Genomic DNA, 17,802 nt, shown 5'->3' with positions numbered 1-17,802 from the left:
AATGAATTCATTTTCAAACCTTGATCCTTTTTGGAATTTAAGTTGATACACACAGACAAGCTTAGCAACAAGTTGGCTTCCCGAGAGTCAGGCAACCGCACTGATGTTTTATGTCACTGAAATGCACGCCAGACCCACAGCATTATACATTGTTAACTTAGCCTAGAAGTAAAAGTAGATGCAATTATAAACCAGTGAACCCCAGGGCCACACCTGAGGAGCAATGATTCATCATCCTCAGTGACAAACCATTTACACTTATTTTTTTAAAGCATTTCTAGTGATTTCAGATCAAATGTGTAATTTCAGAGGAATTACACCTAGAGATATTAGCCTGGAAAAATAAATTAGAAAGAAAATGTCTACCCCCTGAAAATGATACAGGAGCCAAATGCACAGTACTTCAAAAACAAACATTACAAATATGTAGCACTGATTAGACTGTGTTACACAGTCTTTTCCCAGACGGTTACAAAAATAAAGTCCACCCATCTGTCAAAACAACTGCTCCATGCATGAAAATTAAGAGAGAGTTGAGGTGTTTTTAACTAACTTCCGATAATTACACTTTTCACAAAAGAATTTAATTTATCTCCAATTCCAATTACCTCCTTCCAGGTTCTTAAATTATGGATGGAACAGTGAAATTTTACTATAAATAAAAAAAAGGAGAGAAGACTGTGAAGATGAACAATCTCTATTCAAATATATTCATTTCATGATTAAACCTAACAACTTGTTCTGGTTCAAATACAAATTAGCCCAAAATGAAGGGGTACAGCACAGCATTGCCTCAGGTCAATGCACATTCATTTCAAAAGAAAAAAATCTATAGCCCATCTGCAGTTTGTGCAGAAATATTTTAATGTATAATCTAGCAGCTGGGAAAGCCTTTCCCTATCACGATGGGTGGATTCATTTCTGCATGGAAATCCATTAATAAGCTTAATTCCTGAAGTTAATTTGTTGACTTTCTTTTTCTCTGGTCAATTTATTTGGCAAGCAAACTGAACACTAGCATCTTCATGCCAAAGCAGTAATCCGTGAGATTGTTCCTGCCACTCACTTCGCCCTTCTCGCTATTTAAGCTGCCCCACACTTATCTCACAGAGCCTTTTTCCCTCAACTCTGTGCTGACATCAGGGCGTCCATAGTCAGGTCTTCCGAATACCTCGGCATTTACTGAAGAATGTTAGAAATCTCTTCTTCAAAGGGATACAGATAGTAAAACTAAGATTTAATTGTCTTCTAATTATAATGTTAGCCATCTAATCTTGAATTTGTAAGTTGAGGTTTTTAAACATCTGCCATATGAAATGGTGAGTGGGCTGTGCTGTCTATTTCGGGACATAGGTTTGCCTTCACTACTAAGAAAGGTGGTATAATAAAATCAATTGACCTTCCCATGTTAATGCTTTGTTTTGTTTTCTTTTAATGTCAGATGATTTTTAAAAAAAGTTCTGATTGAACTAGAACAACAAACTTGGCATAATTTCATGGCTAGTTATTTAAGTATGTATGTCTATTCCTATTAATTGGACTATATAATCTTGAAACCTATGCTGATTGGAAAATAAATGTAAAGTGGCTTGAATGATGTGATAAACTAAATACAGACTCTAAGCTACGTAATGATTAGGTAGATGCACTAAGCTACCTAATCATTTTACTTAAATGTTCATTTCAGTTAAGGGTCTCATTTGACTGGTTTTTCACTTCCAGATTGACTATTTGTTTTGAAGTTCTAGAAATACTGCTTAATATTTTATAAATATTTTTCTTGCAAATTACTTGAAACTTTCAAACTTGGTTAAAATTATTATACACATAGCCACCATAGACCATGATATTAGCAAAAGTTGCCCAATGTAATTCTCTTCTATTTAAAGAAGCTTTGAACAATTTTCACTTTGAAATTACATATGGACCAGGGAAATTGATAGTATCTATTTCTGGTTTATATTTTCTTTTATATTGTGCTATCTGTCTGATTATCACATTTGTACTGTTCAGTGGCTTCCTGATTGTAGGTGGCTCATAATATGTAGCTAGCATAATGTATTTTACATTGTTTTCCTTTTTTAAAAGATTTTTTGTTTATTTATTTATTATTATACAGAGGGAAAAGGAAGGAGAGAGGGAGAGAAACATTAATGTGTGGTTGCCTCTTGTGCACCCCCTACTGGGAACATGACCTGCAGCCTAGGCATGTGCCCTAACTGGGAATTGAACCGGTGAACCTTTGGTTTCCAGGGTAGCACTCAATCCGCTGAGCCACACCAACCAGCTCTGCATCCTGTTTTTCTTACTGCTGTTGAAAAATGCAGCAAGTATAAATATATAAAAATTAAATATAAATAAAACTTTAAGAAAGTTTCTTGATGTCTTGTGGACATAAAAAGTGGCTTTTTATTGCTACATTTCCAAATCAAATTAAGCAGTTAAAAAGTTAATCAAGCTTATTTGACTTGAGTCATTGAGAAAGAGAGTATCTAAGAAAAATACTTCCAGAGTTCTTGGTTAAATCTACATTATGATTTGTAAACCTACATTATGTGTATCCTCAGAAACAAGTAGAATTTTATTCATGAAGATTATCAAGTACATAAAGAAACAAAATACCAGTGACAACTACTAGAAACTACATATCACATGGACTTGGAACAATCTGCTAACTATGCATGAGATAACATTGGCCGAAATCCTGCTCCCGGAGGACATGTCCGAATCATTCCAATGAAACTTATGGAGTAAAAAATTCTTACTATACTCTAAAAAGTATGTATATTGATGTGTGGATGAAATATGGTGTCCAATCAAATCTAAATAATAATTTGTCAATGACAAATAGTTGCATTTAATTTCAGCCATTTAAAGATACAATTGATATTTCTAATAAAAAGGAACACAATCAAAATCCCCAAGCCCTCTGAGATTGTTTATATAATGTCTCTATTATAAGTGGTAGACTAAATACTTTGCAAATATAAACTTAAAATGCATTTAAATTTTAATGCAGAATAAAAAGATTTCCAAAAAAATGAAGTTCATATGTACGGGGCCTGATCCATGGCAATTCAGATGCAATGAGCACCGTCACACTTTGTTGTATCAATAGAACATGGAAGTTAAAAATATGAATAAAACTTAGTTCCTAAAGCATTTTTAATGGGAAAGCTTCATTTCCCATGTATCTCTTACCTAAGACACAAAATGGGTTCATCCAATTGCTTTGAAATGTGTATCTTGTATCCAAATACGAGTTACATAAATGAGCTAATAAAAATAATGCATTTAGAACAATGTAAGTATATATAGCAAGTATTCAATAAGTGTTAGTTATTATTGTTACCACTAGCACTTCTGAATGCCAAATTAAAACTGTAATCCTCTTGTTTACTTTTCCTGACATTTACCCTCAAGCAGCAAGTCACCTGCATGTGTATACACATGAAAACCTGTGTTTATTTCTCTGAAATTTAAAAGACAAGGTATTCTCTGGCCTTCATCAAAAAAGAAGGTGTCTGAACACCTGAAGTGCCATCAGATTTCATTACGGGAGTCATGTTTAACAATGAATACACTGACCCTAGTCATCTGTGAGAGCACCTCCATTGTCCACAAAAATCAACTGTAGTCAATGCTGTCGAGAACTGTAAAGCATCTGTGATTTTTGCCGTACTTGTAAGATAAGTTACCCTGGCACAGTTTCACGGACTCTGGCAGAAGATACAGGTCTCCTGGGTCAGAGATAAAAGACTGTATTCCTCACAGAACCAGCAGTACTCAGAGTATTAACACATTGCATGCCAGTTCTCCAAGCTCCCATTCCCCCTGGGCAGTTGAAAGAGAGCCAGGTGACTCCGGCATATGCATTGATTGGGGATTACAGAAGAGGACCCCTGGGTTGAGGGAATCGGACTGTTTCACAGTAGTCAAACGCACACTCGATCTTCAGGGAGATGTTATGTTCATCGTACTGGACTGTAAGCATGCCTACCCTTTGCACCAAAGGAGACACTATCTCTACTTCTCAAGGCTGTTTGCAAACCAGTCATTTGCTTCACAGGGAGACACTACCTTCCAAGTCCCTTCCCTGGACAAATATCTCTAAAAATATTCTGCAAAATAGGCAGTTAGTGACTTTCTTCACCAGATGTCCCCAAGTTTGAGAAACTCAGAAAACTCTTCTCCCAATAATTATATTGTACATAGGGTTTAGCAATTTAATAAAAACTTATAATTTTTGTAGAATAGTAAGTAAATTAAACTATCCATTTAATAAATTGCTATAATTCCTTCAAGTCTCTAAAATAAAATAAAAAACATATTAAACTTGTCAACTTTGACCTTTGAAAACGTAAATGAACTTCAAGGACTAACGTGTGTGTTGGACAGCTCTGCAGATGCATGGACAGCTTTAAAGGCTCAATTGCACTCACTTGGCAAAAATTAGTATTGAGGTCCTGCAATTCGAGCCAGGACATTTTGACAAACATGTTATAATATATTATAGCATTAAAATTGAATAACAACTAAAGACAAAAATATAAAAGTAAATCCCTCAAGAACTTCAAAAATGTCCCAAAATTCAGGTGCATGATACTCCACTTTGAAATGTATCCAACAATAGGGATGTTATGAGAATCGGATTTTTTGTTCATCTCAGATGGTTGAAATTTTGATTTCCAGTGATATTCAAAATATTTCTAACAGTCATACGGTTGCCATTTGGTTTTACTGAAACAGTGCAAAGAGAGATGGTTTAATAGGATAAACAAAGAAGAGTCAGAGAGCTATTGATTCGAAACAGATTCTTTTAACAGTTAGCATGTATTTCGTTTTCATTTGCAAACCAGGGTCAAGGAAGTTAATCCCTCAATAGAAATGTTATTGTGAATAACAAAGTGGATTTTAAGCACCAGAAAAATAGAAAAAAAAGGAAAGTAAATTGGATAATAGCAGTCAGAATAGATATGTGTGGATTGCATCTATCTCCTTATTCAGGGTCTCTGTCCAATAATATTATGTATTATATATATTTTTTAAAATTACAACTCTCAAGTAACAACAATGGAGAGGTTCATGAGCAGTTCACTCCTCTAATATAGAAATGCCGTAACAATGTATAGGTTTAGAGCCTACACACCAAGAAAAGAAGGCATATTAATATATATCCTGCATATTCACTTCTGCAAGAGGAAAAATGAAATTGATATTAATGTTGTTGTCAGAAATGTCATCAGCAGCCTCAGCATCAGACACATTTATATGCACTCTCTCTCTAGAAAGACAGAGAGAGAGAGAGGGAATATTAAGCAATTGTCTCAGGCTTCAGATTCCCTCTTTACCACAAAGGCCATCTTTGTGGAATAGCTGCTTGAATTCCAGTTGCTGACTTAACATATGTGTTTGACACAAAGCTGTGCCATGAGAAATGATGGTTTGTATTTTCCCTGCTGCCTGGAAGAACGGAGAGAGTGTTCAATTTTCTGTATGATGTTACACTCAGCAACACATTCTTCACCCACTCTCGAGGTACATAATATTAACCAGTGTCTTTGCCCAGCTTTTCTTATTGTATTTATTATTGTATCCTTGCATCTGAATCTAATTCCAAGAAGAGAGCAGTTTCCCCAGGACTGGTTGTTTAAAGAAGTTATATTTCCAGAGGGCTTTGTGAGAGAACACTCAAGCCAGAAGGGAAAAGGTAAACTCAGCTTCTACAAACCAAAGAGAGCCCCGAAGGAGGTCATTAGTTTACTTTTCCATAATTGTTCAGGTCAGTTCCTATTTTGGTTACAATACTGTCCTGTAGTCCCAATGGCTGCAAAAACCACTCAAGCCTCATTCTTGTGGTTTTCAGCATTACAAGAGCTCTTTGAAAGGAATTATCATCCCTAAGTCACAGCTGACTATTATTTACTCAAGACAGAGTTCAGAATTTCCACCAGACTGTCCACATATCACTTCAAAAATCAGGTGTTGAATAAAAATTATGAAAAAACTCTTTACCTAAGGGTGTCTTTCTTTCTAATTGGCCATTTAAGAAAGTATTGGTAAAAGTACTAATGTTATTTATGATTGAATGTTTATTAAGGAAGAAATGTTATAAATCCTGGGGTGTCCACCAACTGCTATTCTAAAATCGTGTAAGAAAGAAATGAAAGGAAAATGGGTCTGTATGTGAAGTCCAAAAAGAATCAATGCCGTGTATTCTATTTAAATGAAGTGGGTATTTAAACAGAAGTACATAAATGACGCTACCTAAAAACTAAAATACACTTTAATAAAATAAATCCCAAATGCATAAAATACATTTTGAATAATAGGTCAATAAAAAGCAATATTAAAGCAATAAGAGGGGTTTCTAGAAAAATAGTAGAAAATACCTTTTACTATTTGAACACAGTTTAACGTTTGGTGCTTACTGTGGAGGAATACTACATTTTTTTTCTTGAACTAAAATATCTGAAAATTATTGTCTCTTCCTTTCATTAAATAAGTGTCAACAAAGAGAACTTAAAATCCACAATAATTAAATTGACAGTGCACAATATAAACAAATAACCACAGCACAAACATTTTATCATATTACATTAATTAGTTGATTTTGAAAAGATTAGTATGGCTAATATTCTCATACAATTAAACTTTCAAAAGTCCACTTCTCAGTGGACACATAATTATCTATCTCTACTATAATGCATGAAACACCATGTATAAGCTTTCAGAATCTTTATTATGTGTTATGAAATGATGTCTTATTTCCTTTTAATTTAGTTTTATAAAAACCATAAGCATTTTCAGTAAGCCTGGAAAATACAATAAGGTTGACCTTTTTAGAGTGGAAACTTCCGAGGTCACAATCAGTCACCCACAGGGAACTTGGTGATCGTGACTTTATTGCAGCTGCTGAATTAACTGCATCTGGGCTCACACTGGAATCTCTCATTTTTCAGTATTGATAGCAGAGAAGGGGGCGGGGGGAGAGGGGAGAGGAGAAGAGAGCCATAAAAGATAAGAAGAATATACCGAGGTGAATTTTGGAAACCACGAACACAAAAGAATATCTGCTCTCTTAGAAACTGAATGACCTAATTCAATCATTAAATCAAATATGTTCAATATTTGGTTTTCAGCGCTTATTATAAAATTCAGAGTGGCCATGATCATTAAGAGGGCAAAACTATTTCCCTTACAAACTGTCTAAGCAACATATATGTATAATAATAACAACAATAGTTAATATTTGTGTCATGCATTAAAGTCTCTGTACTAATTTTACTTGTGATTGCTTGAGTCCTACAGGAATGCTGTTAGCCGGTCATTATTATCCCCACAGCCTTGATAACACCAGAGTGGATAAGGTATTTATTCAAATCTTTATTATTTATTATCTCTGTGTTCATAGACAAATTCAAATCAATATATGCCCATGACACCAAACTCTTCATCAGAGGCACAGAAATTTTGATCCCAACTTTTAGGACAGTAATGAAAATGTTTCAAAACTTTTCAATGAAAAAACATTTAATAAATATTCTAAATCATTACACTACATGATTAAGAAAATGGGGGTAATAATACCCACCTTACAAAGTTTTCATTAAAATTATATTTAAAATATTATGTATAAAATTATCATAGTCCTTGGCACAGAAAACATCCTCAATAAGTTTGCATGTCTTCACCTGTTAAACTTTTATAGAAAAGGAGAAAGTCTGTGTTTTTAAAAGTCACAGTTGTAAACAGGTAATATCCCCATTTTTATCTACCCTTAGTTACCACCACACTGAAATCTTTAAACGTAACTCAATAGTGGTAAATATGGCATTCTATGTTAATAAACGTTTGTATACTCAGTTACATATTTTGCCTTGTGGTTTTGGAGTGGTTTCTACTTTTAAATAATTTCTCACAATTGTGCATATGCATATTCCATGTAATGGGAGAGATACAAAAGCCCCCCAAGAGTTCAGGTACTTGCTCAAGTACAATGAGTATCTCGGGGCATCGCCAGAATATTCTTGACTCCTCTGGACTCCTACTTCATATTTACTCCTTTCCAATAGTCCCAATGTGTTCATCATTTGGGCTAGTATAATATTTGATAAAACACACTTATGTTTTGTCCCATTTCACATAAGCACTAAAAAGTTTACTGTAGTATGAAGGTTAATGTGATTTATAATCACTATATGTAAAATGGGATTTTCAAAGATGAATTTTCCATGTTTGCTGACATGAAATGAATCAGGATGGTGAACATTTGTGCTGAGTGCAACTTTATCTTCCTTCCTTCACCTGCAGCCAACATAGCTACTAGATTGAGGCATTCTTTTTCCATGAACTCGATTCTACCTAAATCATTCTAAGCATGCACACATATACCTCATTTTGTTGAGATTTGCTTTATTGTGCTTCACAAATGTTTCAGTTTTTTTTACAGATTGAAGGCAAGACCATCCATCAGCAAAAAAAAAAAGATTACCACTCTATTACAATATTTGCTTTATTACAGTGGTCCGTAACTGAACTGAAATATCTCTACGTTGTGCCTGTGCATCATCTTAGGCAACTGCTACAAATCAATCAAGTTGTCCCTTGAACATACCAATATATCTACATACATATATACAGGTTGATTTATGTCTTTTGGCACATAGGATAATTTTCTTGTAAATGTTAATACATAGACAAAACTTTTAAACTATTTACTTTTGCTTTAGACATCCAAAAATGTGTGATAGAATATAAAATAATACAAGTTGTATTTTAAGTACTGGATTTTTTTGTTCATTGATTTAAATGATTATAACCACCTTTCATGATCTGTGCAGATGCCTGGCTATACCTAAAACCAGTAGCCCAGTCAACTGTACTGCCAAAGTTTACCTCAGGAACGAGGGTACCATTGTTTACAATGGTAAAGACATTGCAGGAATTGCTGACCATTCATCTTTTGTTCCGTAGTAACCAGGACAATGCTGTTATAGAGTCATTTATTTTTTTAATTAATAAATTATATATGTTTAGAATATGTTACATAGCTATTTCTCAATCCATATTTACTGAAGGGATGAATGGAAGGAAGGAAGGAAGGATAGAAGGAAGGAAGGAAGGAAAGAAGGGAGAAAGGAAAGAAGGGAGGGAGGGAATGAGGAAGGGAAGGGAGAAAAGAAAGCATGAAGGAAGGGAGGAAGACAGGCAAGAAAGGAGAGAGGAAAATGGAGCACATATAAAGTGAAAAAAGGGAAGAAATAGAAAGAAGAAAGGTCTGGTAATTTAATTATGGCTCAGAGTTAAAAATATTTCATATCATTCAAAAGAAATTCAGGAGGAATTAACATATTAAAATCAATCTGTTCAAAGAAGTTGAATTATTTAATATAAATATATGTGCTACAATATTGTATTTCATTCTTTTGCATAAATAAAAATCATCAAAGGGAACATAGTTGTGTTTTATTTAGGCACGTTGTTATTTTAACCTACTTTCTATAAAACTGTCAATACTTTACATAAAAATGTAAGTATCCAAAATTAACTATCATTTTGTTTCTAAAGAGTGATTAAATTCACAAGCACAAAAATGATGACAGAGTAATAAATTACTTTATGCAACTACTAAAATTATTTCATAGATTTATACTTACAATAATATCTTTTCCAGCCCACTTGCACTCATCCCTTCTGGTGTAAGACACAGGCCACGCAATCTAAGGGCAGAGAAGGAGCATTATTTTATGCCAATTAAGTTCTCAGTACGAGATCCAACACGACAGTGTGTTAGACCAAGGTGGGGAATCTGAGATAAGGAAAGTTCCCTAAAACATTATGTGACAGGAACCTTTCAGTTTACCCTGTTCAGTGGTATCAGTTAATTGGTATAAACTTAAATCACTCACTCTTTGTATACCCATGTGGATTTGCTGTATGAGTTCTGTCCAGAAAAAGTCCAGCCACTGTTAATATAATGATAATGATTTGTAACATCCATGTAACCTGGCAGCCAAGGAGACTGGACTGGGATGCACATGCATGAACAATGACTTCATTGTACTAGTCAGTGGGAACAGTAGGTGCCACTGAGTGAGCATGTATACTGTGTGGCTGTAGAATTCAAAATGACTGAATGAATAGAGCAAAAAATCTGCATCACATTTTGGGTTAAGCTTGAACATTCCTCCATGGAAACTATTTGGATGATTCAGAAGGCTTTAGGGGATGATGCAACGAGTGCCACACAAATAGAAGTGTGGCACCAATGCTTCAAAGATGGTCAAGAACAAGGTATGGCAAAGTCACAGCATGACCAAGACCATCTGAATTCTGTTTTTTGATTGGAAAGGTGTTGTCCATTGTGAGAACACTCCTCTAGGTCAAACAATTAATAAGCAGTGTGACTTCAATGTTTTTTGTCAGCGGACAGATGCAAAAGGGCCACAGCCATGGGCAACTGGTGATTGGCAGCTTCCTCTAGACAACTTGCCCATTCATGCATCATGTCTGGTGCAAAGTTTTTGGCAAAACATCAAAATATCCTGGTGACACAGCCTACCTATAGCCTAGATTTGGCTCCCTGCAACTTCTGGCTTTTTGCAAGACTAAAATTACCTTTGAAAGGGAAGAGATTTCAAATTGATGAGATTCAGGAAACTATGAAAGGACAACTGACGGCAATTGGGAGAACTGTGTGAGGTCCCAAGGTGCCTTCTTTGAAGGGGACTGAGGCATCATTGTCCTATGTACAATGTTTCTTGTATCCTCTTCAATAAATGTCTCTATTATTCATAGTACATGGCTGGATACCTTCTGAACAGACATCATATATGAAAACTGAGCAACACAGAAATTCCTGTAGTCAATACAGGCATACCTTGTTTCCTTGTGCTTTGCTTTATTACACTTCACATATCTTGCCTTTTTTTTTTTTTTTTTTTTTTTTTTTTTTACAGATTGTAGGCAAGACCCTCCACCAGCAAGGCAATTTTGACTTACTTTATTGAGATACTTGTTTTATTAATAGAGGTCTGGAACCAAACCTGCTGTATCTCCAAGGTATGCCTGTGTAACTAAGCAGTGTGTGGTGGAAAGAACTGCAAAGCAGCTTGGGAGAGAGAGACCATCTTGAGAGGATATGAGCATCTAGTAAAGAGAGGCAGCAATAGGCACAGAATATGGCTTACATTCTTCTAAGTGAATCGGTATCTCGAAATAGTGATTTTGAAATTTTAACATTGTTTGCTCTGGATTCATTACCCTAATCCAAATCTCAGCAGAATGTGCTTGAATGAACAATTTATAGGGTTAGAAAAAAAAACCATCTTAGGAAGAAATCTTTTTTTTTTTTTTTTTGACAGAGAAAATAGGTAGGAGTAGGTTTCTTTCACTTTCAGGAGATAAAGGGGGGAATGAAGAAGCAAATAAATAGCTCTAAAAATAATCACCCTCTTCACTGTAGGCAAAACAGACTAATTGAGAAATAATTGTTTGCATTCCCATCCCTAATTTTTGGTCTTCATCCTTCCAAAGGTTCCTATGTTATATGAATTCAGTGACAGTGGCTGATAACTGAGGTGTTACTGGTGGCTTAGAGGACTGTGGATACATTTCCCCTCAGTAATGTGAGTGCACATACCCTCATCTAAATTCTAATGTAAAATTTTAGTTTATCTTAGCAATTCCAATGACTCTTATCTCTCCTTGGGCCAATAAATTTAATGTTTTTTATTCAGCCTTATCTTCTGCTAGCATTAGTTAATTTCGGGGGGCGGGGAATCTTATGTAAAAGTCCAGAGACGGTGGCACTTAATCATTCATGTCAGCTAAAAAACTTTTAGTCTCAAAATGACTGATTAGCATTCACTGGGAACCTCTAGAAAATTCAATATAAATGGTCATAAACTTGGACAAAGGCTGTGATAGTCAATCCAGGGTATTAAAGAGCAAAATACAATACATTTATTAATGCAAACTTAGGACATATTGAAATAACCTATGATGACATACACATTTCAGGTCCATATCACCATGAAAAGCCCTAAACATTTTTGGATGTGTATTAATTTTTACCATTTGAATTTCTTAATTTACATATTTTCTTTTTCATGTGCTTTGCTTTACATGTATGTCTGTGTGTAGTGTATAAATCTGAACTGTTATTTGACTTGTTCCACAAGGTTTTTACAAAGTAGTCACACAGTCAAAACACCCAAGAAAGGCAAATGCATACCCTTCCCATTTGCACACCCTGACTCCGGAGTTACTACGATTGCCTGGCAGTTCCGCAGGCTCCACGGCCTTAGCCTCCCACCGGCTATAGAAAGGCCAGTGATCTATTCTTAGTTAGTGGCTACAACAGAGGAGGATAACATATCAATTATTAGTCCCAGGGGAGTCCCCTTGGGACTCCTCAATAATAATATATACCAGAACTAAAATTATTCAGCTTTCTAGTAAGGTTGTGCAAAATTCAAAGATTATTAACACATATTTTTTTAATTAAAAAGGCCAGTTTGCTTTTTCATAGTTTCCTACATCTTGATTGTGTGTTGAGACAGCATGGACTGCATGTTGTGATTTCTTATTATGTGAAAATTAATATAATTTTGATAATATTTGTGCTAAATTCTATCATACTAGAGAAGTGTGTGTACTTTCAACTTTCTAGAGTTCCAGGGTAGTGTGTGTGTGTGTGTGTGTGTGTGTGTATACATGCAAATACACATACATTTGTTAACCTGTTGATGTTTTCTCTCCTATTTTCAAAAATTTCTCACTTAACTAACAATGTCTAAATTTCTTACCCATTATACTATTCAAAGTGCTTCATGATCTATTTTAAACTGCCCTTCTTTATGCTTCTAATCCAGGTGACCCCTCTTAATTAGTTATTTAATAACTGTTTCTGCTTTAAAGAGATTGCACACTGTTGTCATGGCCAAGAATCTTTCCACAGTCCTTCCAAGCCTGAGAATACGTTTTTCTACCTAACAAGGATTGGCTTAGTGTTTGCCTTTATGTTAAAACCTTTACCTTTAGCATCATTCTTAAGTTCCTCAAGAATTATGACACTGTATTACACCCTATAGAATTTAGCACAGTAGTAGAAGTTTAGAAAAAGTTTGTTCAATAACAGTAAAAATAGGGTAAAAAGGACATAATATATAAATATATTCAAACAGATGTAATACTCAAGTAAATTGTATTTACTCTCATAGGCAGTGTGATATACTGCCTATCAAATCTAATTAACATTAAGTAATATGTTTGAAATGGGGTGTTTTAGTATTAGAAGTATGCCTTCTATTACTAGAATAATGATTTTAACTCAAGAGCAGGAGGTTTAACAGGAACACTGCGGCAGTGGGTGAGCCACCTGACTTTCATTCATTCATTCTTTCAGGATGCATGAGGGAGGACGAGTGTAGGTTTGCAGTTGCTCAGGTGGAAAACAACACAGTCATTAATAAATAATACTATAAGCAAATCAAATTGGTAGAAGGGGCACTGTGATGTATCTTGGGCATTCAAGTGGCCTTAGGATTTTTCTCATATATAAAATTATTGGTTATCTTATATGATAATTGAGTCTTCTCAATTTTAAAACTAACTGAATATGCAAACCAAAAAGACTATTTAGTGGAAAATGTTAAATACATTAAATGTGAAATTATGAAGTGATATGTGCTCCTATATTGTCTATCTGTAGGTATTTAGATATATACACATATATTTATATTTGTATATGATTTTACAAAATGATCAAAATATAAACATCCCAAAGTTGAACTGACATAAACTTTTATTATTAAAATAGCAAACTTTTATAATCATCTTAGATTTTTCATTAATTTTTAGAGGATAATTTCCATTCACTAAAACAACAAAAATTTGCTTATTTTGTGGCCTTTATGAAAGACCCTAGGATAAATGTTTTTATCATTTCAGAAAACAGTAATAAACAGTTTTCTTAGATAATGGATGATGTTAGGATACTGTTATCATCCGTGCTGGCTTAAAAACCAGATAGATGAAAAAGTTAGAAAAGAAATATCCAAGGTGATTTTTAAGTGTTACATTATAATTCTAAAGTATTATGTATTGATATTATATATCAGTATTGCTATTTTATATGACCATATGTAATGAATCAAATCTCTTTATACATATTCAGAATTTTAGTATTTTAGTAGGAGAAACAAAGAGAGTCTTAGGTTTAGTGCAGTGCTAAAGAGATCTTCAGATCTTTAAAGATTTGAATCAGCTTTGAATTTAAATCTTCATTTTATCCCAAAAGCAATATGCTCCAAACAGAACAAAAGCTTTTTACACAATTCGACTATTTTAAAAAGTATTGTTCTGTCTGTTATAGTTTATAAGAATTTGAGGCACACCACTTTAAAGCCCTGTGTGTTAAGAAGCAAAACTAACATACATAAATGCTGAAATGTATGCATTCTAAAAAGCATGTCAAACTAGCACTTTAGTAAAAGCTGTTGCATAAAGATCTTTGTTCCTTAAAGAAGACTGGAAACATTGAACTGTGGGAAAATGGTTCATTTAGAGAATATAACACATAGACTCAGTAGCACAATACCCACTAATTTTCAATCAATTTTATGTTCCAAACTGTATACCTTATTAATTAAATAAGCCAGAAACACTATAAAGAATGAGAATGGAACTGACAAATGACTAGTATCTAAATGACCACATATGTAAAAATCTGACACTGAAAATTGATCTTCCAGATAAGTGTTTGGCAAACTTTTTGTTTAAAAGGCCAGATAGTAAATATTTTAGACTTTGTGAGGCAGATGTCTCTATCACAATAACTCAATTCTGCCATTGTAGAATGAAAGCAGACGTAGACAATATGTAAATGAATGCCAGTTTTCCAATAAATTTTACTTACAAGCACAGTTGACATACCAGATTAGGCATGTGTATAATGATTGATGAACTCTGCATTTGCTGGCCATATAAAGATGTATACATTTATATTTATATACACACATATATAATATACACATACATATATATACATAGTACATGAAGTCAATTATATTTTTATAATGGTTGAGGTATTTATTTAACTTTATGCAGGAAAATGATATAACTATATATCATTTTTTGAAAATACTATAGTTTTTTCCTTGAGGATTTTTATGGTTTACTTCCTCCATTGATTTGTGATAGTCAAATCAATGTATTATTCTTGTTTGTATCTGAAAAGATAAAGTATTTATTTAAACAATTTTTCAATTGTCACACTGTTATATATCTAGAGAATTCTTGAGATGTTTCAAAACAACTATAGTGCATATATTAAAATAAAGATACCTTTTGATAATCCTTGATATTAACCAGGTTGAATGAAAATATGTGATCCTTCGCTCCAACATACAGCCTGCTCCGTTCCTCATCCAAAAGGAAGGTATGGTAACTGGAGCTGTTGGCCAAGCCATTGAAAGTGATCACACTGCTGGATTCCAACATTTCTGCAAGGTAACAAAGCAAGACATTGGGTGTTAATCTGTGGTCCCGTGTAAGCATAGATTTGGTACATGGGGATCTGACTACTCCCTGCTGTACTTCCCAATCGATGGTTTCTCTCCACAGTAATATGAAATATATAGAAGCCAACCTTTTTTACATGTCATTAAAATGGGAATTACACTCTTTAGTTTGCTGGTATCATTCTCAAGACCCACAGTGCTATAGAAGAAAGGGAGAGAAATACCTTGTCCTCACAACCTGTCTGGTGGAATCTCCTTGCATTTAGCAATGGATTAGAATGGTCAGTATTGTATATAAAATGCCTTTAATATTACGAAGACTGGTGTAAGTGACTTAATTTGATCCAAGTCATTAGTTAGAAGGATAAGCATTAGGGTCACTGAAGCAGAGTTTGTGTGAGGAAACATTGTTTAACTTCCTAGGTTGTTTGAGGTCTCATTTTATTGCAGAATTTTAATCTTTTCAACCACATTCTTTGTAATATTTTGTAACTGACATATATAAAGAAGCTGAGTTGGCCTTTTGTAAAAACATGAATTAAATTAATAATGTTACTTGGCCTCAATTTTTCTGTTTGTTAAAGCTCTCCAATTTGCTTTTGCTGTGACTGGGCAAGCACTGAACTGTTAGACCTATACTTTAAGTGAGAAAAAATATTTTCATATAAAAATAACATTAATTGTAAGTTCACTTTTGTAGAGAAAGGTAATTATTGACTATCAGCAAAAGGTCACCTTTACATCAACAAAACTATCACCAAAACTATGTTCTGAATCATTGATTCAGATTTTTCCAGCACATGCATAGTAGAACCTTTTCATCAGCATTCACAAAATGTAGACGGTGTCTTTCAAGAAGAGGGAATGGAGATGTAGACCCTTCCTCTATCCCAGTCCCAACCCCAGGGCATTAGCAATCTGATAAATTTCTTTGATTTATCTATTTCTCTTACTGCCTTCCAATGTAATTAAAAATATTATTTTAATAGAGGACGAAGTTCAAACCCTTTAACTTAGCATTAAAGATCTAGTCACCACCATCTGAATTTAGACTCCACCCAGTATTCTTCCTCATGTCCTCTTTCCTGCCACCTTGACCCAGCAGTACCCACCCTTACAAGCTGGTTCAAATGCAACCTCCAAGAAATTCTCATAGATTTAATTTTTTTAAAGATTTTATTTATTTATTTTTAGAGAGGGGAGAAATGAGGGAGAAAGAGAGGGAGAGAAACATCAGTGTGTGGTTGCCTCTCAGGTAGCCCCCACTGGGGACCTGGCCTGCAACCCAGGCATATGCCTTGACTGGGAATCGAACTTGCAACCCTAGGGTTCACAGCCTACACTCAATCCACTGAGCCAGGGCAGATTTAATTTCTTTGTAACATTTTGCTTGAATCACTCATATCACACTGTCAACTATTACAATCATTCACATAAATGACTTTTCTCCAGAATTAACATTCCCTCATGTCAGGAAATATATAATTAATAAACCACCATCCTCAACTCATATGGCTTCTTTTCTATATTACCAATTTACTAATATTAAATTGAATGATTGTCTATCTATTTATGTATCTATTATATATTTATCTGTGTATCCCCTGCATCTATCCATTTATCCATAGCTTACATAAAATTAAAGGAATTGTTAAAAAATGTTTAAAAGATACCTTTAAATTTCATGAGAAACATCTCATTAGTGAGAATAGTCTTTTCTCATCTCTACCCCTGCCAAAAAGAAAGAAAAAGAAAGAAAGAAATACCTGGCTGGTGTATCTCAGTGGATTGAGAATGGGCCTGTGAACCAAAGGGTTGCTGGTTTGATTCCCAGTCAGGGCACATGCCTGGGTTGTGGGCCAGGTCCCCAGTAGGAGGCATTCAAGAGGCAACCACACACTGATGTTTCTCTCCCTCTCTTTGTCCCTCCCTTCCCCTCTCTCTAAAAATAAATAAATACAATATTTTTAAAAAAGAAAGAAAGGAAGAAATAAAGAAAGAGGAAGGCAGCAGGAAGGAATAGATTAATAGACTCATTTATGTGAGTCATGTCTGAAATAAGTAAGAGCTATAGTCTCCTGAGAGAAAGAACAGAGAATACACTACATAACATCTGAATTTAAATGCCATTCCTCTCACCAGTGTCCAAATCATTGCAAAAGATTAATATATGACTGAAATTTCAGATACTCTGAGCTGTGTGAGGATGGAAAGGATTACTACCAGAGGCAGGGGCTATATCAATAGATATATTCTTTCATTGATTGAATGGATG

The 17,802-nt window shown here is 34.4% G+C and overlaps 1 protein-coding gene across 2 annotated transcripts in view; it reads right to left on the bottom strand.

The window, feature by feature from the left end:
* The window catches only part of SEMA3A (semaphorin 3A), a 461,493-nt gene that overhangs the window by 129,036 nt on the left and 314,655 nt on the right, over positions 1-17,802 (bottom strand). Inside the window, exons 5-6 of one of the 2 annotated variants that reach the window (XM_024559089.4) lie at positions 15,352-15,509; positions 9,660-9,722 (exon numbers count right to left, since the gene is read on the bottom strand). In XM_024559089.4, coding sequence (XP_024414857.2) covers positions 9,660-9,722; positions 15,352-15,509 — 221 coding nt within the window. Of the gene's footprint in view, positions 1-9,659; positions 9,723-15,351; positions 15,539-17,802 lie in introns of those variants that run through there. The other variant, XM_053925978.2, reaches the window with a different exon arrangement.

This window comes from Desmodus rotundus, chromosome 6 (genome assembly GCF_022682495.2).
Source record: "Desmodus rotundus isolate HL8 chromosome 6, HLdesRot8A.1, whole genome shotgun sequence".
NCBI classification, from domain to species: domain Eukaryota; kingdom Metazoa; phylum Chordata; class Mammalia; order Chiroptera; family Phyllostomidae; genus Desmodus; species Desmodus rotundus.
Note: the sequence above shows the minus strand (reverse complement) of the source record. Positions and strands in the feature narration are given on the sequence as shown.